We start from the raw sequence: 27,754 nt of genomic DNA, 5'->3' as shown, positions 1-27,754 counted from the left end.
AAAAAGAAATCCTAACATGTGCTATCACTTAATTTCAATCACTTAATTTCCACATCAGAAATTTGAGACCCAGACACTCAAATGAAAGATTGTAACTCAGTATCAAAATGCTTAAAGACACTTGCAAGGGTCCAGAGTATTCGTGTGTGCCTGCACTACATTGTTAGCACAAAAAGCCAGCGATTGCTTAGCCTGCTTACGACCTGGCCAGGGAGCAGAGCACACAACCGGTTCATATTTGTATCCCCCACAGGTTGAATTATGTCTGATACATAGGAGGAGCTCAATAAATAAATGTTGTTGAATGAATAAAATCATTACCAACTCACTTTCTTCTGCGGGAATTACTTTTCTTGTTGCTTTCCTTCATTTTCCCTTCTGTTACACATTGAATTAATGCTTTTATTGAACGGTCTGTGGTAACTCCTAGTTCTTAAGTCCTGGGAGGAAAGAACTAATTCAGTGCTCATTAGTGTGTACAACCAGTTTAAATGATTTGTTCATTGCACCTTCCCTTTTTCTTGTCCAGACTGAATCAGGTTTGATCATTACGGATCTCTTTAATCTTTCATTTCCTTGGACAAACTTCTGCAATTAGAAATGTTTCTAGTCCTGTTTTACTTCATCTTTCAAACTAATAAAGAATGGCAAGTTTAATATACTCTTTTCTAAAGTAGGCACATTAGGGGAAATAATTATATGCTATTGTGCATAGACCTAGTGAAGTTAATTTCATCCCTTCAAAATAGAATATTAATTCCCAGGCATCAGGTTGCTGAAGCAGATGGTTTTACTTCTCTCCATCTATTGTCTATACAAGCTAGAGAAATGCATGTCTTTGTAATATTTCCTGTTCTTCCAATGGCAACACAGAACGTGAAATAAACTAAAACATGTTAATAAAAAACAACAACAACTAGGATGGCAGAATAGATTTAAAGCAGTGGGGAATTTGGTTCGCGTCACTGAGAACAGGCTTGTCAGCAAGGGAAAAGATACAGATGTAAGACTAATGGGGGTAAAGAAACTCTGTAGAATGGCTTTCAAGTTGGATATATCTGTATAAACTCATGATATATTTTATACATAAAAATGCACACTTCCAACTCTGTTTACCACAAAGGCCTCAAGACTAATCCAATAACAGTGAGAATCTGAGCACTCATATTGTGGTCTCTAAATATCAATATAATAAAAAAGGGGGGGTGCCTGGGTGACTCAGTCATTAGGCGTCTGCCTTCGGCTCAGGTTATGATCCCAGGGTCCTGGGATCGAGTCCCGCATCAGGCTCTCTGCTCAGTGAAGAGTCTGCTTCTCCTTCTCCCTCTGTGATCTCTCCCACTTTCGCACATTCTGAAATAAAATCTTTAAAAAAATTAAATTAAAAATTTTAAAAAGAGGGGAGCAAGGGATCTTTGGAGAAATGGTTGATTCCATGTCTGGAACAGGAAATACACAAGATGAGTACAGAACAGCTTGTCATACCACAGAGAAAGAATACTGGGGTCATATCAAAAGGACCTAGGGGCTAACTTGATGGGCTCTCACTGACCAAAGACGGGGCACCTTCAGCAAGAACAAGGTTCATAATGTCAATGAAATAAAACACATGAAATAGACTTATACCCATGCATTTATAATGAAACTTAAAAAAAATAACCCAAACTTATTGGTAGTTTTGGTGAACCCTAGGAAAGTAATCTCCAATAATGAGAGAACTGTAGGAACTGTACCTCATGACGCCAAATAATTGATGAGTAATCCCTCTCTATTAAAAGCATTCCAGCCAAATAAGTGAAGGGATCACAGAAAGAGAAGATCACTATTTTGCAAACTCCAACAAAGAACGAAAGGATCTATGCGATGGTAGCTGCTAAGATCACAAAGCAGACACGCTGCACCTGTTGAGGGAGCAAACACACCAACGAGGTAACTAACGTGCAGTCTCATCCTCACACTCTCGAAAATAAATTTGAACTTGAATCTGATTGAGCCTTTACCTCCCTCTTACTACCTAGCGAGTTAGTGATAAGATTAGGAACAGAATATACTAAAGGACCCCACGAAAATGCAATCAGCAAAATCTAGACCACAGCAAGCTCTAAATAACCTAGATTCTTCCACCGAAAATTTTCAAAATGGAAGTAAGCTATAGAATAAAAGAAATCTAAGAGAAATACCAACCCACCACAAGGTATGAGCCCTATTTGGATCCTGACTCAAACTACAAAGCAAAAACTTATGAGACAATAAGGAAAATTTGAAACAGACAGGGTGTTTGGTAATATAATTACTGTCAATTTTTTATAAGTGATAATGACATGATGATTGTATTGTGGGGAAAAAAATGGCCCTTATCTTACAGAGATACATACTGTAATATTCAGGGGTGAAATGAAGTGTATGAACTGCTTTAAGATAATCAAGTAGAGGGGGGCAATAAATGAATGAATATTGGTCTTGAGTTGACCATTATGGAAGTTGGTGATGGGGACATGGTGTTCATTATATTATTCTCTCTACTTTTGCTTTCAATTTCCAAAAAGTTTCTGTAATGTTTGCAGTGAAAGCTGGGGAAATAGGGATCAGATGTGATCCTCAACCTGAAATTTTGACCTGGAATTTAGGAGTGCGTAAAGCGACAGGGACATACGTTTCTGATCAAGTACAAGGAAGGGGTTTTGAACTAAATTGTTCATTACAGGAAGAAAGGGCTATCTGAGGAGAGTATACCTCTGGCCAGTGAAAATATACAAAGCAGGTATTAAACATGAGCTGAGGGTTTGCATGAAGTTATTTTTCAGACTCATTCCAATTTGATGGTCTACAAACTGCCTCCCGCCCCGTATCTTCTTAAAGACCACCTGACTCAGAGTACTAATTGCAAAAACATGCACGGCACCAGCTTGTGTGTGCATGCATAGGTAGTATGCATACATGTGAAGCAGAAGGGCCTAGGATTCAGCGCACAGGCATGAAAGAAAAATGAGAACAGGCATATAAAACATTTCAGCAGAACAGGAATGATCTAAAGCCACATTTACGTGGCCCTGCTCTGCTTAACTCACTACTGCTGAGAGTCGCGGTGAATTTCTTTCGGTTCCCTGAAAAATAAAAATGGTTTCTCTATCACTAGGTAACAAACCCAAACATCAGGCTTTAAAACACTAATTTAACTCGGTTTCCGGAAACCATGCAAAGAGATCATTAAAGAACTCAATCCTGTGCTACCTGGGCATAATTTTCTTTACTTCAGACGTGCTAATTCAGTCTGTTTAGATCAGAACTTCCATCCCAGTAGGCTTTTTACAAGGGTCAAAATTCGACTCACCAAGAAACTAAAAAAGACCGACCAAAAAAAAAATAAATAAAGCTACATTTCTTCCAAGTAGTCAAGATTATTCTGTAAATTTTGTACTAAAGATTTGAATAGACACCATCCAAACTGACTTTTTTATTAAAGATTTTATTTATTTGAGAGAGAGAGAATGAGAGACAGAGAGCATGAGAGGAGGAGGGTCAGAGGGAGAAGCAGGCTCCCTGCCAAGCAGGGAGCCCCATGCGGGACCCGATCCCGGGACTCCAGGATCATGACCTGAGCCGAAGGCAGTCACTTAACCAACTGAGCCACCCAGGCGCCCATGACTTTTTTTTTTCTTAGCGTAAAGGAAGAAATTATCAGGCTCTTCTCCTTTTAACCAAGGAAAGATTAATCAGTGAACGCATTCTTTACTTGGTCCACATCTTCTCCCATCGTGAAGAGCAGCTCCACATTACAACCAAATTTTGACTCTGACATATGCAATTAAGTAATCAATCCTCTTTCTGGAATGTCTAGGTTCAATTTACCTCTCTCCCTGTGATTTACCTTCATCGGTTGTACAGCGAGTCTCTCGGTGTGTACCATTTGCATATTGGATTATCCATTGCTAGCCTAGAATCTCATCCCTAGGCTGAGACAGTCTACCGAGGATTTTCTCACACTTGAGAAACGGGAAAAATCACATTGATGGGCATGTGCATTCTATTTGAAGACAGTTATTACTTTCTCTTCCCCAGGCAGCTGGGACGTTTTGATTTTTCTCATCCCCGCAATGCTAAGAATCATTTCTTGTACTCTACTGATTTCCGGGCCAAGTTCACTGCTAACCAAAATTAAGGAAAAACAGCATTCCAGATGCCTCAGATAATTGTAGCATTTGACTGTTCAACACAGGACATTTGAAGGCATCATCATGTTTTAGGAAGAGCCAACTCAGTCCTATGAATTTGGAAAATTTCAGATGAAGGCTGAACCACTGACCCTCTCCTCACTTTCTAACAACATTTATTGAGTACTTACTAAGAGAATCCTACTTATTGGCAGAGAGAGGAGTAAAATAAGCCAAAAGTGTGCTTTAATCACTGGAACGAGCCCTAACATGGGGTGAAAAGTAAATGAGAAGTGAGGAATTCAGAGAAACTGTTTGATAAAAGAAACTGTCTTCAACATGTTAAGAAGACAACTACAGATTAAGTGAGCTCAAGGGTCGGTGGCAATCCGCTAACAGAAAATGAATTACTAATTAAAGAAAAGGTTTGACTACAATCTTGATAAACACAACTTTGTTAATAGATCCTTCATCACCTTAGAGTGGGGCCCACAGGACTAAACTACCCACGTATTTTTACTCTTTGAAAATAAAGCTGAGAAGATAAATGACCAGTATGGGCTAAGTTCTAGCTTGCTCATGGAAATTCATCAGGATTGGCATAATTTGCACCTGGCAAGAATGAATATTACCTGAAGTGATTTTTTTCAAGTGGATCATCAATTACTGGCCTCTTCTGGAAGCACTTTGACTAGTTAATTATAGGTTAACTTCATATTCCTAACATAGTGACTTCTATCACAACCATCATGGGGGAATAGTGAAATCACATGAAGTCATCACAATCATCATGATAATAAGCAAGCAAGAGAGTTCTGCCAAAAGGCACTTTCAGCAGACTACCATCAACTGATGAGGCCAAGTAAAAAAATCCAAATTTCTACCCATAAAATGTTCCACTTACTCTTCATTAAAGAAGGCACTGTGGCCAACTTATTTACCATTTGTTCCTTGGTACTGGAAATATTCTAAGTGCTAGGAAGAAAGTACATCTCTGCTAAATAGGAATGAATGAATGAATATCTGCCTAACAAGAACTTTGATTCAGGTGGATTTTCCAGTCTGTCAAACAAATATGGACCATACTGGGGATTTAGGTTGCTCTCTGGGAGGGAATACTTAGTATTTTTCTTTAGTGTTAATTTATTTGTTCAGTGAACACAAAGTTCTTATAAAGCTGGAGCTACTCTTCAACCCAGCCACTTGTGTGCTTGGCCCCCCTAAATACACTTGGCTGGCATCTGGGAACTTGGATTTAGGTAGAGTTCTCACCATTCATTCATCAAAGTGTTTCATTTGCCTAAAGTGTTTATGCAAACATTATGGTCTATGCTACATACCTTCTGAAAACATGGAATTTGGGTACATGGGAGGCACTGAGTATCTATACAACCATCCCCAGTAAAAACCCTGAACATGAGTCCCTAATGAGTTTCCTTGGTAGGCAGCATCTCACACATGGTGTCACAATTCATTGCTGGAGGAATTAAGTGCTTCCTGTATGAATCCACTGAAATAAGTCTCTTGGAAGCTTAAGCTTGGTTTCCTCTGGACTTTGCTCCATGTGGCTTTTCTTTTTGCTGATTCTGTGTTGTACCCTTTCACTGAAATAAATTACAGCCATGAGTGTGACTATATGCTGAATCATGTGGGTCTTCCTCATGAATCACCAAACCTGGGGTGGTCTTGGGGAACCCCCCAACACAGGGGACGTAGTGAATCTGAAGTCATCATGAAACCAAGGGACGTTGCATAACAGTTGGGAGCTCCTGGGATGGGTCTGAGCTGTAAATCAAGACATGGGCCCACGGGTAGTGTGTAGTCTCCCTTGAGCCCCGATCCTGTTGAATTTGCCAGGTGGAACTAGAGAACGTTCAAGCAGGAATGAACTTAAGACAGTATTATCTAGTCCAGATTTCTCATTTTTTTCAGATGGGCTAAGGTTGGTCACAGAGCGAGTTAGAAGTAAATTTTAGTACACCAAAATCATGTCTAAGCCCCCACTAGTTCCTACCAGTACCTCATGTGTTGCTTGGCTGGAGCCTGTCCTTTCTCAGAAGACCTCCTGTTTGCATCAAGATGCGCCACATGGTCGCAGATTTGCCCCATGTTGCATTTTCAATTAAACCCGCTAAATGGGGTGTTTTAAAAGGATGATTTCCAAGCTGCCAGGACAATAATGCCACAAACTCCACCAGATTTTATTAGAGTCAAATGACAGTATAAATCATTAGGAAAATGTGTGCCAACCACAGAAACAGCAATGTCTCAAACTCTTGGAGCACTGAACACCATCCAGTTGGCTGAGAACAAATCATGTGGCTTAAAATCATTTTTCACAATTACTATCCTAGCTAGTTCATTGTTTTTGGCAGATCTGCCCCACATGCATAGCCGAACTCAGCTAATTTTCACTCTGCTGATCGACAAATATAATTTTTTCCCCTCAGAAAAACCACCCAGAGAGCTTTCATGAAATCTTGAGGTAGTACATCAAAAAGTGAGCCCATTTATTAGAGCCTGGCTTGAAAAATGCATATTAAATAGGCCATCCTATATTCATCACAGAAAATTCTGTGCTAAGATGACGAGTTCAGAATATCAGTCATACTGCTAGAGTCTAAGAGTCAAAGAGTAAGATTTCACAAGCCCTTCTTTACTTTTCTCTTTTGAACTGAGCTTGCCTTTCATAAGGCAGAAGTAAAAAAAAAAAAAATTATTTACTATGGGCTTGTCTAAAATTATTAGTTCTTTTCTTTTCAAATTATTAGTTCCATAAGTTAGACAAGAGATATCATATGACGCTACATCAATTTCTTTACACAATAAAATATTTACATAACTAAAATGAACAGAAGACCTTTTCTATCAAACTTAATTTTTCACCCAAGTTTCATTTCCAGGTGGTCTTCTGGGGACTGTTCGTCAAGAGCCCAAATGTCGAATTCTATCCATGAATGGGTGTTTTAGGATGATTTCAAATAATGTTAATCTGCTACAAATTGAATACCCTTCACACAAAGGGAAGCATCTGCCAACAAAGGGCATCTCCCCCATGTACTTCAAGTTGAGCATCCGCGCTAACTCTGTAGAGGATGAAGGGATGTTATTAGGATTGAGCTCACAAGGGACTTCAACAGTTTCATGTTCTATTCCTTAGTTTGGGAATGAGTGGATAGGCACTTGTGGTATTCTTTACAATTTCTCTATATCTGAAATATTTTACAATAACTTAAAAAATATTTAACCCCCTGGATTTGTTGGTTTGGAATTTCCAGACTCTTGGGGAGGCACCTTACTTAGTCTTGCTGTCTCTAGACTCCCGCTGAATTTTCTTCAGTAGGATCAAAATGATCTATGATACCAGCTGGGTACATTAAAACCATTTCTGGGATGCCTGGGTGGCTCAATGGGTCCAGTGTCTGCCTTTGGCTCAGGTCATGATCCTGGGGTCCTGGGATCGAGTCCCACATCGGGCTCCTTGCTCAGCGGGGAGCCTGCTTCTCCCTCTCCCTCTGCCGCTCCTCCTGCTTGCACTCTCTCTCTTTCTCTCTTTCTGACAAATAAATAAAATCATAAGTACACAATAAATTAATTAAAAAAAAAAAAAACATTTCTATTACACTGAGTTCCCAAAGACTTGGCCAAATCTTCACGACCTTTCCTGTCAGATAATCTTTGTCTGGGGAGCATCTTGAAAGAATATATAAGCCAAGAGTATTTTCAATCAGTGCAAGCAAAGTAAAACTATCTTCTTGTATTAAAGCTGCCAGCTTCCCAAATAGAGAATGCTGAAGGAAAAAGGTAGAAGATCAAGAAAAACAAGTTAAATTGACCAAGTGTGCTTTAAACTGTCCCTTAAGTTTAAAAAGCCCTCCTTACACCAGCTGATGACGGGAAGACAGAAGCCAGCTGTGTTCATATAACACTCATGTTTGAGGTAGGGTAGAGCAAAGAGGTCTCAAAGGGGCCCCGGGACCCTAACATCAGCATAGACTGGGAACCTGTTAGAAATGCAGATTCCCAGATATGGGCTGGGGGTGTGTGGGAGAGGTGGGCAGCAATCCCTCCAGATGATTCTGACCCCTGCCAGTGTGCGAACCATGGATGTCAAGGTTGGAAGTCCAGCCTCTGGGGTCAGAGTCACCGGGTTTTGAATACCAGGGCTTGTCCCTGGTAAATAGGGTGGGACTTGGGACAACTTTCTTAATTTGTCTCTTTTTTTTTTTTTTAAGATTTTATTTATTTGAGAGAGCGAGAATGAGAGAGAGCACATGAGAGGGGGGAGGGTCAGAGGGAGAAGCAGGCTCCTTGCTGAGCAGGGAGCCCGATGCGGGACTTGATCCCGGGACTCCAGGATCATGACCTGAGCCGAAGGCAGTCGCCCAACCGAGCCACCCAAGCGCCCCTTAATTTATCTCTTCTTTAATTTCCTCAGCTGTAAAACGAGGACAGTGCTAGTCCCTAGCTCACTGGAACACTGGCGGGAAGACGATACATGTAAGTTTGGCAACATGCTTAACACATACTAAGCACTCAATAAATGTGAGCGATTATTTTCTCTACTATGGAGCTCATCACAGATTTGCTTTTCGTTCAGTTTACTCAACTACTGATTTGATTAGCATTTATTGAGCATTTACTCCATACCAGACTCAGGGCACTGAGTCACACAGCATTCAGTCCTGAGTTCGTGCCGATGAAATCCCACCCCCAGTGCCATACTCCCCAAAACATCAAGAATCTTTGATGGGGGGACCCCAAGCTTGGATAGGTTTTAAAAAGCTACTCAAGAGCTTTTAGTTTCTTCCAACGGAAGCAGCAGACCTGCAAGCAAGAATTACAAAGCCCAAGAAGCAGAGGCTGGATGTATGTACATGACCCCAGAGAAAGTTCTGGAAGGAGTCCTTTGCCCAACACGCTTTTGTTTGTGCTTACATATTCCTCCCCTGCTTTACTGATCTTCTTAGGAAGCATAAATCATGTTTTCGTCAATCCTCAGTGCCTGCCCCCTTTGCCAGACAAAGAATTCCTACAGAAGGAAGTCTGTCAATGCAAGAAGAATGAGTGCCGTTTTTAGGATTGGGCCCTCCCGACTCCGGGAAGCCTGAGCACAGTGTTTCAGGACAGAGGAGTAATTTTATGGCCACCGTCTCCTCCCTAACCAACTCCTGTAGATGCAGATGTACATTTCCTTGGATAAATGGCCCAAGCCCCAAGGCCAGACATAATGGTTTCACACACCAGTTTCCAAGGGGAGGAGCAACAGGGGCAAAGCTTTTAAGTTAATTAAAAGAGACACTCAGGCACACTTCATGCCATTCTTTAATCTCCACTCTCCTGTGATAAATATAGAATGACAGGCCTGGGCCCAGGCTAATGAGTTGAAGGCAGGACCCTATGGAGACTCGCCAAGCAGCCCTCAGAAACATGGCAGCAGGGCCCGGGGCTCAGAGAAAGGAAGAAGAAAATCAGCACCTTGCCCCAGCTGGGTCACTGATGTGCCACCAGAATGCTCTGAAGCGTTCCCACTGGACATATGATCCCCCTCTTCCTTGACCAGCGACGGTTTAAACAACAGACAGAAGGAAACAGCATGTATTGCAGTAAAAGGTCAGAGAGAAATAACAGTTAAGATTTACTGACGGTTTTCCAGTGTCAGAAAAGGCACTGTGCTAAAGCCTGTTCAGGTAGTACTTCATTTAATTGTGGTGACCAGCTTCTCAAACATTCCTCATGCCTCCTAACATGCACACCCTCTCCATACAGTACCCTCACATGCTGAATCCGAGCTGGCACATGTGACTGATAGAAAATTCCAGAAGAAACGGTCTGTGACTTCTGAGCTTAGATGATAAAAGGCATCACCACTTCTAACATGAGCTCTTGGATCACTTGCCCTGGGGGAAGCCAGCACCATCTCAAGAGAACATTCAGGCTGCCCTGTGGTGAGGCCAGTAACTAGGCCACTTGTAAGTGAATCCTCCAGCTGTAGCCAAGCCTTTGAGTCATCCAGCTTAAGCCCCAGACACCACAGAAAGAGAAGCCATCCTTGCTGGGCCCTGTCTGAATGGCCTAACCCACAGAACCCATGAAGTAATGGTTTTAAAAACTAAGTTCTGTGATTTGTTACACAGCAATAGCTAACAGATACATAAGAACCAGATACAATTAGTTTGCAGTTGAGGCGAGTTACAGCGATCCACTCATGGGCACAGTAAGTGAAGCAATGGGGATCTGCATCCAGGTTGGCGGATTTGAAGTTCTAGCTCTCATCCTGTCCTCTTACTCCTGACAGATAAACTTGAGGTGTGTAACCGATTTCCCATCCCTTTGGTTAAGGGAAAATCAACTACTTAATAGGAAGCTCTGAAACACTTTAGTTGTTCCAAGAGAGCTCGTTCATCCACCATGGCACCCACACCATTCTGCCTTGAATTTTAGCCATTTCTCCATGGGAAGAAGTTCCTGGAAGGTTGGAATAGAAGGTCTTTTTCTGATAGTGCTCGTAAATAGCAGAAGGGTGGGGACAGGATGCCAGGTCAGTCCCACAGACACCATCAACCCGCCTAAAGGTTTAGCAGTTCTGCTCTACCACTTTCAGGCTGGGTGATTTTAGGCAAGTTGTCTAAATTTCAGGAGCTACCGATTCCTCGCTCTGAAAACAACCAATATTCATATACACACTTTTGTTCACACTACATTACAAACATACTCAAAGTATTGAGCACATTTGCCTGGCACACAGGAAGTCCTCCGTAAAAATGTGACCTATTTGAGTTATCAAAAACACCCAACATTTTAAATGCGCAAGCAAAAGCTCTTCCCTCAACCTTTTCTCATACTGAAAGGAAATTTCCAAAGAAACAGCAATGGTTCTTGGGGGTAGAGATCTTGCTCTACAGGCTGGCCAGCATGCTAATGTCATGGCCATGGTGCCTACCAGATCCCAGGCTGCCGTTCTGGAGTGAGGAGAGGGTCAGGGAAAGCTGCCCTACATGTCTACCATCCAGTGGGACAGGTGCAAACAGCAGTCTGGCTCTTTCTTCCAAGAAGAAATGTAAGGCAAGGAGGAACACAGGTGGAGAGGGACTTCGCTTGCATCCTATCTCTTAATCCCATTACACACTCTTACCATTTTGTCAGCCTGGACAAAGCTCCTTGGGTCCTGCCAACACTCATTCTAATGCCTTCCCATGAGGTACACCCTTCCTTGGTCTTAGAGCTAAGGAGCTGTCAAGTGTCTTACTGTCCCCTCAGGTGTTTTCTACTCAAAGGCTATTTAGAGTCCCACCTCCCGTTGAACTTAGCTTTATAGCACGCGCTCTCTCTCTCTCTCTCTTTTTGTTACGCCTTAAAGAGTTTTCTATGTAAAATTCTCTCTGGGTCCAAAATGTTTCCACAACCTTCCACTTCTGGGTAAGGCTGAGAAAAGGGAAACTGGGGGAGAAGCCAGCCACTTTCACCCATCTCAAAATAAGCACAAATTTCTGGCATTTGAGGTGCTAGGTCAGCTTCTCTGGGGGATAGAAGAGACCCCATGCCTCGCCCATGTAACAGGAGTATGATTAAAATATTGACAGATAGAAACACAGAGCCAAGGGAAGGATGCCATGTGTAGCAGAGACACAGGGCCGTGGACAGAAGAGGAAGGAAAGAGCTGATAGGGGAGGACAAGGGAGACTTGAAGCAGCAGGCCTCAGGCATGGGTCCTGAAGAATGGGCGAGTACCCCCTAAGGGGGGTGGGGAAGGGCAGGAAGAGCCCCTCCCCCCACCCCAGGCGGAAGGAATGAAAGGGAAAGCTTAAGACAGGTTTACACAATGCTATGGATTTGCAGGGAAGCAGAGAAAGGGCTGCAAAAAATAAAATAGATTAGGGGAAAACCCCCTGGCAATAATGAGCAATAAAGGCTTCCAAAAAAGATAAAAGTATCTTTGTAGATTACAGAGCAAACTGGAGACATGGGGATTTCATGAAGAATAATAAGTAACATAGTTCTCCAGGATCCTAAAACCCTCAGACTAGAGAAACAGATTTGCAAAGGAGGCAATGTCAAGCGGACAGGTGGAAAGCTCTTCCCCACACTGCAAGTTTTTGCTTGAACCACTGAACACTCACTGTCCAATTACGTTTGTCCTTAGTTTAAAAAATTATTTTCCCTAGTTTTTTAAAACGATTACCTCAGGTGAGCAGGCACATATTAGATGACGAAAGTCAGGAATCTGTTACTTACCGGCAGGCTCATTGTAGTAATTTCCAAGAGCCAGTATCCACTACCCAGACTGGTTTCAAGGCGGAGGAAATGGGTATCAAGAGGAACAGGATTATTGATAGGTCTAAGGGTGTCTGTCTGCGCCTCAGTGTAGTTTTCTATCCTCTGGCTCAGATTTAGAAAGCCACACAGAGTAAGCCCTCAAACAGAAATTCTCTAAGTCCCAAATCCCTTTTCTTTTTCCTTAGAACCGAAGAACTAAGTTCCAAAAAGAATCAGAAAATAGCACAGGCCATCAGGCATGGTGGGTCCCTGCTCACTGCTTGTGTGTCCTCCCAGGCCCCAAAGACGTCTCCTGCACAACACCGCCCCAGGCCAGGCCTCCTCACCATATACCACATGCTTGGCCACTTGGGATCGTTGAAGTAAGTTGGCTGGGCACGACTGAAGTCATAATCCCTCTTTGTCCGTTTTTTTACCACTTGCTGTTGGATCCACTCCACCTGCCAAGAAGAAGGACATTTGGTGAGTGTTCAAGTTCCACCAGGGTTAGCACAACATAAATGACGGTCAGAGGCAGGTCCCGTCCTGAGCCAATGTTGTTCAAGTCACAGACTTCGAGCCGGCAACTCGACGCTGAGTCAGGGGCTCCGAGTCTCTGGAAACATAGTTCTCCCTTATTTTCAATGCAGGTCAGCATTCTAGTCTTTAATGGACAGGTCATCCCCATCTCTCAACAACATGCTAACTTTTTAGCTTCTTTGGAACGCCTATTTTACTCACAATTTTTTGCAAATTGATCGTGTTCATTTTTATACTCATTTTTTTCGCCCTTACCTTCTATCAAGGGTCAGTATACTTTTTCTATAAAGTTCCAGGTCATAAATATTTTAGGCTTTGCAGGTCATAGGATCTCTGCTGCAACTCCTCCTCCTGATGTCATCCACCACAGACATACATAAATGATTGGGTGGGGCTGTGTCCCAGTAAAACTTCATGTAGAGAAACAAGCAGCAGCCTGGATGTGGCCCACGGGCCACAGTTTATGACCCTTGCCTTATACTACACATCACATTTTTTTTTTTTTTAATGCTCTGGGCTTACACAGCAAATTTTAAAATTATCCTGGGATCAAATGCTCTAGGATCACATTTTTTTTTTTAAAGAGATGGCTTTCTACAATTTTAAGATTTTATTTATTGTCAGGAGAGAGAGAGAGCACAAGCAGGGGGAGCAGCAGGGGCAGAGGGAGAGGGAGAAGCAGGCTCCTAGCCGAGCAGGGAGCCTGACACAGGGCTCGATCCCAGGACCCTGGGATCATGACCTGAGCTGAAGGCAGACGCTTAACCGACTGAGCCACCCAGCTGCCCCAAACATGTTCTATGTTGACCGGTGCATCTGAAATGCAGTATCAGCCCTGGTGGCATTCTATAATTTGTTCCTAAGTTCTCCTGTGTTCGATCTCTCCTGCTAGGTCAGCCTCAGTACTCTAAAATGTTCTGTTCTACCATTTATCCCTACTCTCCACAAAGGATTAAAAATTGAGGGAAATCTCTAGGGGAAGTCCACTAGAGATTCCATATCCATCCATTCAGTAAAAATCTCCAAAGCACTTCTTTCTACTTGATTAAAGATCGCTGGAGGGGAAGGGCTACCCAGGTACTGATTAACGAGCTCAAAATGCACTGCTATATACAAGGTACTAAGGCCAAAAGCCAAACCAATAAATTTCTCTGATTCTCATATCGGGAAATATATTCAACAAGACTATTGGTATGCAAGATGAATTTGAAGAGTGAATTCCCTAGTTATAGCACTAACAAGGCAAATGGAATTTCACAGCCTCCTAAATAAATATAAACTCCATTTATGATTAGGATCACAGATAAGCATCATCTATCTATGTGCCTTCTGTGACAGGTAATTTAGGCAAAATTATCAGTATGGCAAAAAAGCCAATAAATGAAAAATAATATTCTAGAATGAAAGGTGTTTCTGCTCCTGTTTTAATGAATGTGAACTAAGTGACTCTCTGGCCCTGAATCATTCTCCACCCCACCACCCCCAACACACGTATCTGTGCACGCGGGGGAAAAGGGTTTGTGTATCTTTCTATGATCTACTGGACAATGGTTGTCAGGGAAGCTAAAAAGGATCTTGTTTTTTTTCTTTGACTGCTCTTTAGAAATCACATCGGAAGCTAACGTGGCATTAACAATGCGTGTACATTTTTTTTAAGGAAGAGGGTAATTTTTAAGTGATCGGGTTTCTAAAAATACAGGGGAAAAAAATCAATTTCCTTCTCAATCAAAGTAGAGCAGTAAGCATGGGCCTGCATGTGCTTTTTCTATTTCCAGGAAACATTTTAATCTCTTCATTTCAAATAATCTTGCTAAGGAAGGAGTTTCATTCGCCCACTTGTTCATTCAATGAGCATTAAGTGTCTATTCTGCACCAGACACTGTGCTGGGAATATAAAGATGAGCAAAAATAGTCTTTGGCTTTGAAGGACTTACATTTTACCAAGAAAGACTTAGCAAGTATTCCACAATTCTCCACTTCATAAAAATGTAGTTATCACCATGAATGACACCTATCACTCTATCAGAGCATTTGTGAAAATTCTGACTATGCAGATTATCTCTGCGCAATCCTTACATTGCTGTGTGAGGCGTATCCCAGTTAAGTGTCTATTTAACTCATACATGTTTGCACGCTTGGTGAAAGAAGGCTTCAGATCAGTTTAGATGGAACTCTTTCCAAACTAATCTTATATTGGCAGTGACTTTTCCTAACAGAGCCTCCATCAATTCTAAATTGCCACCTATATGTGTACGTAAACCAGAAAGTGTCAAACCCCCCAGTGTTGTCTCAAACATACTGCTGGAAAGCAGAGCAAGTCTACACTGGGGTGGGGGTGCATTGTTGTGTATCACTGTTTCTACGACAACAGCGTAAGTCTGCTCTTCCCCTAAGCACACACGTCCACACAGACAGGCAAATGTGGGATAAGTACGTGAGAAAACCAAGTGACAGCCATTTTCCTAGGTGAACTGCAGGTACAAAAATAGAACAAAATATCTTATGGAACAGCATCCCTTCTTTAATTTTACCAAACAAAAGTGCTTAGTTATAGGCTTGGTGGCTGGAAGCTGGCACTGCAAGTTGGCATCTAGATTTGACTACAAGTCACTCTGTCTGATCACAGGGCTGAAATAGTCAAGAAAAGTACAGTGGGTTGGTTTTTGTTTCTTGTTTTTTTTTTAATGTCAGATATCATGTATTTTGTCTTGGTCCTTTATGAGTATGAGTATATAGCCCTACATTTTTTGGCAAGTGGGAAAAGCACCTCTTGGATAGGAAGATTTCTAGGACTGGAAAGGCCAGATTTATATTTTTAAGCCATTATCCATATGTCTATCCTTGAGCCCTTTAAGAAAAAGCTCAGAGGTAATGCATTACACAGATTTCCCTTTTTGCCAAGAAGCCCCAATGCATAGAAAAGATGCTTAGAAATTCATTTTCATAAAACTAGGGCCAGCCCAGGAAAAAAGGAAAACTGTGTGCTTTCCCTCAGTGGTTTAACTTCTGAAGGTTCTATTTCTTATATATTAAGGAACTACAGTGAATCCAGACTATAAAAACCACAGGACTTGGAAGTCATCGGTGTATCCTCCATTAATTTCAACTTATGTGCGCTCCATGGTTTTAAGGACACTCCAATACAGCTCCCCTCCCTATTGGGTCCAAGCTAACAGTGGGCATCTGCCTCACCAGAATCTTTGTCGAAAGATGTTCTCTTTCATCAGATTTCACATGTCAAGCAAAGCACATTAAATGATCATTCTGGGAAACCTACCTCCCCCAACCATCTCAGTTGAACTCCTATCCCATTATTTTGCAATTTAACAAGTTTCTGAAATAGGATAAAAAAGTTATATGAATACATATTATGGAAGTTATTATATAAATATACTTGAAAACAAATTATGATAGCACAAAGAAAACAAATACTGCATGGCATCACTTATATGTGGACTCTTTTAAAAAACAAAACAAAACAAAACAAAAAGCCAGACTTGTAAAAACAGTAGAAAAGTGGTTGCCAGAGCTTGAGAGGTGGGAGAAACAGAGGCAGGTTGGTAAAAGGGTACAAACATTCAACCGGAAGATGAGTAATGTCTCAGGATCTAATGTATGACTGAAGATCGAATGTAATGGTGATGATAGTTGATAACACTGTATCATATAATTGAAATCTGCTAAGAAAGTAGAACCTAAATGTTCTCACCAAAAAAAAAAAATTCATATATTATATACACATAGACATATATGTATATATATAAATATATACACACACACATATATGGTGATGAATGTCAATTAACTAGACAGAGGAAATCCTTACATTTTATATATATATATATATATATATATATAAAATCATATATATAATCACTACAATGTACACTTTAAATATCCTACAATTTTCTATGTTGATTATGCCTCAATAAAGCTGAAATTTAAAAAAAAATTAAAGGTCTCACTTTAAAAATGTGTCTCACAGTAGGGAGGAATTAGCCCTTTAGATATTAAAATATATTAAAACTAATGATTAAAACATATACTGGTAGCAAATGTCAACAGATTTTAATGGAATGGAAAGTCAAGAAATTGACCCCAACTATATGAAAATATAGTATATGATAAGGGTGCTATCCTAAATCATGTGGGGCAAAACAGATTACTTCGTAAGTGATGTTGAAACAACAGCCAACTGGGGAAAAAAATAAAATTGAAATCATGCTAACATCTTACCTCAGGACTAATTCCAAATGAATGATATTTAAATGTAAAAGTAAACAAATAAAACCATAAAAGTACCCTGAGAAATATGGGAGGTTTAAAAAAATAATCTTAGAGTGCAAGATGTTTGTCCAAGTATAATGTAAATCAAAAAAGTGATTTAGAAAAAGTGATACATTTAACAATGTAAAAAAGTAAATAAGGTATGGCAAAAAAAAACTTCAAAAGCAAGGCAGACGACATACAAGAAATGTTTCCAGCTCCTACTACAGACAAAAGGTGATTTCCCTAATATATGAAGAGTTTCCACAACCAATAAGAGAAAAATGCAGTAGGAACACAGGCAAAGGACGGGAATACAGTAATCTCTGAAAAGACAAACAGGGAAAGATTCCAGCCCCTACTACAGACAAAAGGCTATTTCTGTCATATATAAAGAGTTTCTGCAATCAGGAAGACAAAAATTCAGTAGGAAAACAAGCAAAGGATAGGAGTATAGTAATCTCGGAAAAGATAAAGTTTCTTAAACATATAAAAATATGCCTAACTTCATGCAGATGAAGACAAAAGTAAATGAAAGCCACACCAAGATAATCACTTTTTCACCTTCAGATATAAACAATATAAAGAGATAACATCCTATTAGTGAGGGCATGATATGACAATCATCCTCGCATAATGATGATGGGAATGTAAATCTGTCCAGCTCTTTGGACCGTAATTGGACAATATCTTAAAAAATTCTACAAGAAGTCATTCTACTTTTAGGAATTTATCCTACATATTTATTTACACACGTAACTATGCAAGGCTATTTACTAAAGCACTGTTAGTAATAACTGCAAGTTGTAAACAACCTGAATGTATACTGATAGGGATTAATAATGACAAAGCAATACAATGGAGTACAACACAACCATAAAAGGGAATGTGACTAAATTATGTACAGAGAACCGTCTCCATGATACAACTTAAAATGAAAAGAAAGACACAGTCTATAAAGAACACTATGATCTCTACATTTCTCTGGTGATTACACACAAAAACCCTTGATATATAGGAGGGAAATCTTTACTACATGCCCTTTAATACTTTGTTACCTTTGAACTACATGAATATGTTACCTATACAAACAATTTAAAATTTCTTTTAAGTTAATATGTTCCATTGGGGGCAACCCTCTCGGATCCCCTCCCTCTTCAGGAGCTTTGTATTATCACTCAATAAACTTTGCTTTGCTGCCCACCCCCCCCCAAAAAAAAAAAGTTCTATTGGTTGATTACTATCACATAGTCCAATGATCTCAAATGTGACCGAATGTGTGAATTACAACATGTTTTTTTGAAGAAATGAGAAAAATAGTATATAAAAAACATCTTAGATGGCTTTGTATAATGTTTTAATATGGTGAGTATTGAGAAAATGTGGATAACAAAAAGAAGTGGTTAGAATTTGGGGAAATTGGTTTATACTGTTAGCTTTCCCACCAGCCACCTGTGTGACCTTGCAAAATCTTCGTGGGCTCTTTTATCTGTAAAATGAGAGAAGACAGACAAAATATGCCCTCTAGTCTCCTTCTAGCTTTGAAATTTTATCTATATATTCTATTCTCTGATTTGACTGGGAATAAAACGTTTGTGCTAGAAGCAATAGAGGTACATAGGTGATCCAGCTGATAAATGATCTTAAGTCATTCCATGAAGATGTGAGATTAATATTTAGAAAGGAGTGTAGTAAATTATAGTATTCCTTTCATGAGCTGATGAAGCAGTTGCCAGGAAATAAAATATGTAGGATTCCATAGTTTTCCTTTTTTGAGTACCATTTGACAAAATGGGGGGGGGGGGAGAGCAGATACAGATTTCTCCCCTCCTTTTTCTTCTCTGACTTTGAGAACAAAATACAGAGCTGCCTTGATTAAAATATATATACATATATCAGTTAAGTGCATGATGGCTGTGTACTTGTCAATGAAGACAATTTAGTACTGACAAGTCACTCCCAAACCCTAAAATCTGAAGCTAACATATTCCAAAAGTTTTCTAAAACTCTGATCCAGAAAATAGAGTTAACCAGGGAAAGAATCAAAGAATCCAGTAAAAGTATGTGTTTAGATCGAGGGTATTGCGGTCTTTAAACCTTACCCCAGTTAGTAACTAACTGGTAATGAGCAAGTTACTCAATATTGACATTGGTATTTCATTCGAACCATGCTTTAAAAAGGAAAAAAAAAAAAAATGGAGTCTGCTTATTTCAGATAGCTACTTGGGAACAAAATAAGCATTACTGTTTATTTGATGGAGGATTTTACTTGATGTGCTTGAGGTAGGCACTTTGAATCCTATCTAATGACTGCAAACATCAGAGGCTTATATTAGAGAACCATCTAGCCAGGAATACGAGGAATCACACCATTTTTGGAAGGTCATTGAGAAGAAAGTTGTGAAATAAATACTGCGTGTGCAATCAGAACAGTGTAATCGAAGACAATACAGGCCCAAGTGAAAAACTTTAACTGCTGTTAACATTTTCGAATTAGTTGGCTTTCTCCAACAGAACCAAACTTTTAGAAGTGGGTCATCAATTTCACCACCCTCTTTGTTCAGTGGAAAACTCATACCATTATTGGTCTAACCGCATTCCTTACTTTCAGGGAATTCCAGTCCTATTTCGCCCCTTAAATGATTCCACTAACATGTGCATGCTTCTAAACATCTGATTTCTATAACGTGTTCCGAGTTTTTTTCTCTCCTCACTTCTGATAAGATGACAGGTGAAAGGAAAATATAAATGTTGCATACAATTAAAGCAGTAAAATTTACTCCCACCCTCAAGGCACTTTGTCTATTTACTCCAAAAATGTTATATAAAGTATCTACTATGCAGTGGGCACTGTTCTGGATGCTATAGGATGGCACTGAACAAAATAACCAATTTCCCACCTTCAGGCAGTTTCCATTCTAATGAAAGGTAGACCATAAGCATGTAAATAAATAAGAGATTATGTAGGGCGCCTGGGTGGCTCAGTTGGTTAAGCGACTACCTTCGGCTCAGGTCACGATCCCGGAGTCCTGGGATCGAGTCCCGTATCGGGCTCCCCATTCGGCAGGGAGTCTGCTTCTCCCTCTGACCCTCCCCCCTCTCATGCTCTATCTCATTCTCTCTCAAATAAATAAATAAAATCTTTAAAAAAAAAAAGAAAAGATTATGTAACAGACTTTCATAGCACAAAAAGTAATTAACATACGGTGATGGAGATTGTGAAGGAGGGGGGATATTATAGGTAAGGTGGTCGAGAAAGACCTCTTTAATAGAATTCTGAGTAATAAGGACCTGGCCATATAAATGTCTCAAAAGAAGGATTACAGGCAACATGAGTCGTTAATGAAAAAGACCTGGAAGGACCAGATGACTGTATTTTTGTCTACAGCTCATCCATAGGCCACAGATGCCTAAGGCAATCCCGCAGGGCCTAGGGCTGGGTATACCAGTCGTGCCTTGCACCCTCCAGTGGATAAAGAAAGAGGCTCTCACACATCATGGAAGCGGATTCCCAGACATCTGGTCAACCAGTTCTGGGCTCCTGGGTACCAAAAATATGATCTGGAAGTGACACAGAGTCAAGGTGGGCATGTCCCCAAAGACCCACCACCTTCTCAGCTGATGGGAACAAACTCAGCTGAAAGAAGGCTAAACGAGGTCCTCGGGAGGGGACCCTCTTGCCCATATCTATGGGTGGTACCCTTGTGATGCTCATCACTATAAACTGGTCTAATAAGGGGCTTTAAGGCAAATTCTGACCTTTCAGTTGTACAGTAAAAATCACAAGTTCAATGTCATCTAAATAGCAGAGAAACTATTAAATCATTTCTAGGGCAGAAAGGCTCCCAAGTACAAAGCATTCAAGTACAAGGGAAGGGGAAGAAAGTGCTAGTTAGTATAGGAGCAGGTTTAGAACATTATACTAGGTAGCAGAAGACATAGTGACTTCAGCCGGCGACTTCAGACATTATCAATGACTCACCACTGCAACTCTGTGAAAAAGGATAGCGTAGCTGTTGGACAAATCTTGCAAAACAATTTAACATTGAAGTAGGCTACATTAAAAACAAAGTAATTATTTCTGGGGCTCTATGTAGAAATATCTAGTGTGTTCTTTATATATGCAGCTGTACTAGCCCATGCCACAGATAGTTAGTGCAGAGTCCTGAGACGGGAAGACACGCCACCTGAGTTCTTGGTAGACCACCAACCATTAGCCTCGCCACTCTGGGCAAATCGCGTAAATGCTGGCATTCTATATTTTCGTACGTAAAATGTTGTAAAATTGTTGGGAGACTCAAAACAGAATGTGTTCTACAAATGGAGGCCCTGCAGGACTTAGTACTTTGTATTCTGACTGCATGTTTCCTCCCACCTCCTTGGGAGAAAAAGGAACTAGGTCTTAGTATCCCTAGTGCCAAGGGCAATGTTTAGCAGTAGGCCCCCCAAAAATAGTTGGAGATGGATGGACAATATTTTTACATTGCATCAATACATTTTTTTCAGTAGGTGTATCTAAGTTTTCTCGTTATTTAAAAAAATAGCAGGAAATTTTAAACTGGAGAGAGCACAAAAAAGGGTATCTGTTTAATCCTACCCAGTATAATAGGATATTTTGTTTTTCAACAACAGTAAGATGGTAGCACGAGGATGATTATGCTACCAGGAATGAAGAGAATGTTAAGGTATTAATGAAGGATGCGTTCTTTCTGTATATAATTCTATATATTTTTCTTTTAAATTTCATTTTATTATGTTATGCTAGTCACCATACAATTCTGTATATTTTTAATGTATCATGGAACCCTTCTTGGTTTGACGACCATACCTGCCCCCAACTTGGAATCTACTGCTCTATAGATTTTGATCTTTTGAGATGGGATCATTTCCCCCACCTCCCCAGTCTAAATCTCAGAAGCAACAAAAAGCAGTATCCACAGTTAACATGGATAAACACAAAATAATTAAGTAGTTGTTGACAAAGGTTGAGAACCTGGAACATTACTGTGGATACCAGTTGTCATTCAATAACCTGCAAGAGCCAAAGGTTCAATAAAGTTGATGGATCCCACAGTGCTAGTGATACTTTCTCCCAGTGATAAAGAACATCTCCCACATTTTGGTGGTCAAGGACTAGTCCATAATCAAAGCACACAGCAGACAAAGTGTGATCTTACAAGCATTTATGGGGGCGCCTGTGTGGCTCAATTGGTTAAGCGTTCAACTCTTGATTTCAGCTCAGGTCATGATCTCAGGGGCATGAGATCGAGCCCCAGTTTGGGCTCCATGCTCAGCATAGCGTCTGCTTGAGATTCTCTCTCTCTCTCTCCCTCTGGCCCCTGTCCCCACACACGTTGGCTCACTTTCTCTCTAATAAATAAATAAATATAATATTTAAAAGCATTTATGGAGGGAAAAATATGAAGATCAAGGCAAGGACTAGAGACCAACTCAAAGTTAAGTGAGAAAAGGTGCCAACTGATAAGAAAATATTAGGACCTATTTCTTTAAAGAAAGCTTATTTTTAAACATTTAAATTTAAGGTTTTGCCCATCCTGGTCACTAGTAATAATACCCATCAGCAAAAGTTTCTTGCCGACATTCAATGCAAGTATATTATTTTTGTTTTACCTTTACCTTTCTAGGAAAGCTAATCTCAGAAGATTTCAGATTCATTTCCCCCATTGATGTGTTACTCTTTAAACATGCTTAAAATCCCTTGAAGGCAAGATACTTATATTTGTCTCAATGCATTTGTTTCTTGAGACAAGTTTAATTTGCCCTCTCAAAGAAAAAAAAAAAGCTTCCTATTCCTAGTCATGCCAAAATGCTTTCTAATGGGTAAAACAGAATTCAATTTGTTTAAAAAGAAAAAAGTGTGTGTGTATGTATGCCCAGATACACCTAGCACGTGGTAACGTGAATTCATTAGAGTACTGTTGAATGGCACGATTATATCAAAAGAATCTTGCATTTTTTAACTTGGATTTCAGTTTCTTGTATTTTAAACTTTAGGACAATTAATTTAAGCAACGAGAGGAAATTTGAAAACAATTTTGATTGCTTAAAAGTACTAAAAGGAAATAGAACTCTAAAGTATCTAAAATTAATCCTACTTGTCTGAAAGCCACCTGGGGTTAAATTCACACTTTTGATTAAATGCAATCTTAATTCAGGGATTAAACTGGGACAGCACATAATTCCCACCAGCTTCACTCTGGGATCAAGATTATCACTGCCCTAAAAATACAGTGGCATCACTTCATTCTGTATGTATTTGTTTTTTGAATAATCATCCTCTAAGCAATTTGAAAGCCTAGGCAATGGAATAAAACCTATTCAACATGACAACTTACATCTCATTCTGTCCTTAGTACACCTGAAGTTGGAGACATCTGAAAGAGGGACAATTTTACTTGAAAACCAAGTGTTAATCACTTGACGGATTTTGGTTCTCTTTGACCAATCCTGCAACTCTATGTATCAATCATTCATGATATTCCCAGACCCACATTTGCAAAGACTGGATGCCCTTGCCTATCAAATGAATACAAAGATGAGCATTATTTTGTACAGAGTGGAGAAATTGTTCGATTCGGCTGAGATTAATGGGAAAAAAAAAAAAAGAGGCAAATTCTGGCAAAGGAAAGGGAGTCATTCTCATTATCTCTCCATGCAGAGGACATGGGGTGATCTGCTAAATCTCAAAAGTATGTCAGCATCTTGCTTCTTCATTCCATGGCTCACAAACAATCATCATGAAAGTTCTATTCATATGGGGAGAAATACTCTTCCCTAGTGACTAATTCAGCTCCAATGCACAGGCTGTCTTATTCCCCGAGCTATTTAAATATAAATAACAATGGCATTTGTTTCTAAATTTCCATGGACCCTACTGCTACGATTTGGATCACAGTGGAAAGACCGTTGTAGGGGGTGGGAGGGTGAGTCTCCTAACTTCACCATCGGGTACCCGAAGTGTTCATTTCATCCACTGAATTCTTTTTTTCAGTGTGAGGCCTTCCCAATATTCCGGTAGCTTTCGATTTTTAATCTTTCTCTTTAAATCTCTTCATTGTCAAAATTTCAAATCTCAGAAATCAAGGAAGTACCAATTGTTATGTTGGCGAGCTATGAATCAAATGGGGGGTTGGATTAAAAGTCAATGTCTTTTTTTCTTCTTGCTGCTAGAAGATAAATACACAATTTTAGGGGCAAATGGGTGAAGGCTGCATAAGTGCTCTACGTTCTCTTGAGGTTCATCTACATTTTTTAAACCTAAATTGAGCTCAAAATTCTGTAAGTAAGTAAGTAGTATGAAGTCACCAGTGGGGAGAAGTCTAGATGAAGACCCCCACGGTGGGCCCCCCGAACAGCAGAGAGAAATGAGAAAGGTCCGTCTTTGGAGTGGGTCTCTGACTTGGGTTTCTATTATATTCCCTTTTTTTTTTTTTCCCGGAACTCTAACCTTATACTTGGCAGGGAGGGCAGGGGTGTTTTGCAACGAAAACACTGGAATTGTGGCAGCTCTTAAACACCATCATCACCCTCTGAAATATTTAGCAAACAGCTACTTTGGTCAGGGTGGGGGAGAAGCATGCCTTTGAGCCTCAGGGAAAAATACTGTCCAAAATCCCTGGGCCAAACGGGAAAGGGGTTGGCATATTCCCACCTAGATCCCACTGCCTGAAGCAAACCAAATGTTTTCTCAATTTCAGTGCCGTTCCCTCACCTCAGAAACCACCGATGAGGCCTCCAGCAAGGTGGTACTTGACAAAACCTGCAGGTCAGAGCCCAGAAAAATCTGGAGCAGGGCGTGACGAAGGAGGGCACGGGCTGGGGGTTCTGCCTGCCCTCCGCGAAGGCGGGGCAGAGCAGATCCCGGCTCCCCGGTGGCCTGCTTGTCACAGCAGAGGAGTGCCAAGTCACTCCAGCGGGCCTCCCTCTCTCTGAACTCGTAATTCATACCCACGCAGTCAATTACAGGAGCCCCGGGGCTGAGGCTGGAGGAAGGAGAGAGAAAACACATTTTCATCACTGTCATCAAACCTGACACATTTTCAGTGTGAAGACCCAGGAGCTGAGGCTCTCCCCGATCCAGCTTCCTTCTTTCCTGCTGTGTGTTTTGGATGGCTCACCCCAGAGTCTTTTGTGTCAATGTTCATGGAAATCTGATGCATTTACAGCACCCGAGGGACTGTCAGCAATCCTCTCTAGGCGCACCCCCCTGGCGGCAGCCGGCCTGGACCACAGCTCCCAGCAAACCCTACAGAGTCTTGGCTACTCGGGAAAGAACCGTCAAAACTACGCACCTGCTGAGCACGCTCCTGAGACTTCGCTCAGAGTAACACTTAGCAGCTCGGTGTCCAGGTGAAGGAAGGCAGAGGATGAACAGCGATATTACAAGCCAGAGACAGTAGAAGATTATTTCGTGAAGGTCCAAGAGGGCGAAAGCAGCCTCAGACTGTCTCCAACCCCCACAGCAGCCTCGCTGTGCCTTGCCCAGAGCAGGTACCCAGTAAGCGTTTACAGAAGGAATGACTGTATTCACTACTCTTACAGGAAAGGGATAATTGGTGGTCCAGCCCCACACACGTAAGGGAAAGCAGAAAAGTAAGCTCTAGGTTACTCTTACCGGAAAGAGGAGGGAAAAAATTTTATGTCATTTTCAGATAGGATTAGACTCAGGAGAAACCAATGAAGTGATCGTGTGCTGAGCAATCAGGAATAAATCACATAGGTGGTGGTGTGCTTTTCCAGTCCTTTGATTCCCAATGGGTCTAGAAAGCATTGGCTATAATGATTTGGGAAGCACAACTCTTTGATTTTTTTGTTCATGTTCTGTGCAAAATAAAGTCTACCTACTGTTTCTTTGATACCACCCAACTGTCCCAGGAAAAGATCATCGTTTTACCAGTGCGGATCCTGAGGAACTGGGAAGTCAAGTCACGGGATAGTAAGGGACCTGAAACCATCCTGATTAAGTATATCCACACCCAGGTCAGTTTCCATAGAGCACAGCAGCTCCCTTCTGAAATATCCTCTCAGCGGATGGAACAGGTCGGGGGGTGGGGGCACATTTTTTTCTCTCCCTTTGGGCCATCACAACATTTCTATGCCTGGAGTTTAGTCAAAGCTGATCCTGTTACTATACTAGAAACTTTCCTAGGTGAAGGGTGAGGGAAGGAGGGAAGAGAGGACAGAAAATGCAATAGTGCTGGAGCTTTTATCATCTACACAAAGAATTTTACAGAGGTCTTCAACGACTCAGCTGGAAGCCTTGGAAAATGGGTTAAGACACTCACGGAGTCTGCAAATGGCAGGAGAAGTGTCTAATGAGTGAAAAATAAAAATCTGAATCAAGAAGAGAATTCTTAGCCCAGCCCTGGCAATGACGACAGAAATCCTTTTTTCCCCTCAAGGGCACACCTTCTGACTTGTAATTTAAGAGCACATAAAGTTCAAGGTCTGAAAACTTCCCAAAATAAAAAAACAAACAAAAACAAAACGAACTCACTCATCGGGACTAAAATCCTTAGTTACCCAGCTGCTCTGAATTAAACGGAATTGACAAGATGAGAAAAGGGAGACATGATGGTTACTGATTAAAAGTCGGGTCTCTAGAGTCCAAGGAGCCTGTGTTTGAGAATTCTTGCTCATCCCCTGAAAAGCAGGCTAACCTCAGACAAGTTACTTAACCTCTGGACGTCAAATGGGGAAGGTAACTGAACCCGAAGAGTAAATGAGGTGATTCATGTCAAATGCTTAGCACAGATCCCGGCATGGGAATACCCACCATGCAATCATGGTGTTGTTATGCCAAACGATGCCCATGGAGAAGCTGACTTCTTTCATTAGTCCAAGAGCTGCAAGCTTCGGTTTAGTCCCAAATGACCGGAGTGTGACACTGAGCGTGAAAGTTTTATAAAGGCACACTGGACCAGAAATCAGGAGATCTGCTCTTATCCAGCCCTGTTACCTCTCTGATTTCAATTTCCCTTCCTACAAGTTTACAGGGTTAAGACCAGATGAGTGATTTGACCCCAGCGGTCAGAAAGTTGCCACCAAGGCCAACAGGGGAGAACGGGGGTGTTAAGCAGTGAAGCCAATCAATGCTCTGGGCTCCCTCCTGGGGAGGCCACATCTCAAATACAGTGCTCTGCTTCAAACCAGAGAAGAGTCTCAAAGGATCGGAGATCCCATGGTTAGTAAAATTCTATGTAATCTCTGAAATTTTTAGACTTACTTTTTGTCTAGCATTAGGACAATCTGCATTAACCTTCAAGAAGTGGCACTCAGATCATTAAAAAAATAAAGCTGTTTTAAGAATTTTCATTGTTTTGGGCGCCTGGGTGGCTCAGTTGGTTAAGCGACTGCCTTCGGCTCAGGTCATGATCCCGGAGTCCCGGGATCGAGTCCCACATCTGGCTCCCGGCTCAGCGGGGAGCCTGCTTCTCCCTCTGACCCTATCCCCTCTCATGCTGTTTCTCTCTCTCTGTCAAATAAATAAAAATAAACAAAATCTTTAAAAAAAAAAAAAA

At 41.0% G+C, this 27,754-nt stretch overlaps 1 protein-coding gene across 1 annotated transcript in view; it reads right to left on the bottom strand.

Moving 5' to 3' along the window:
• PCSK5 (proprotein convertase subtilisin/kexin type 5) overlaps positions 1–27,754 on the bottom strand; it is a 440,253-nt gene that overhangs the window by 340,903 nt on the left and 71,596 nt on the right. Inside the window, exon 3 of the mRNA XM_081804067.1 lies at positions 12,755–12,868. Within this exon, the coding sequence (XP_081660193.1) occupies positions 12,755–12,868 (114 nt within the window). The remainder of the gene's footprint in view (positions 1–12,754; positions 12,869–27,754) is intronic.

The sequence above is a fragment of the Leptonychotes weddellii genome, chromosome 14 (genome assembly GCF_054177405.1).
Source record: "Leptonychotes weddellii isolate Sample4059 chromosome 14, ASM5417740v2, whole genome shotgun sequence".
NCBI classification, from domain to species: domain Eukaryota; kingdom Metazoa; phylum Chordata; class Mammalia; order Carnivora; family Phocidae; genus Leptonychotes; species Leptonychotes weddellii.
This window is presented reverse-complemented; position numbering and strand designations above follow the sequence as displayed.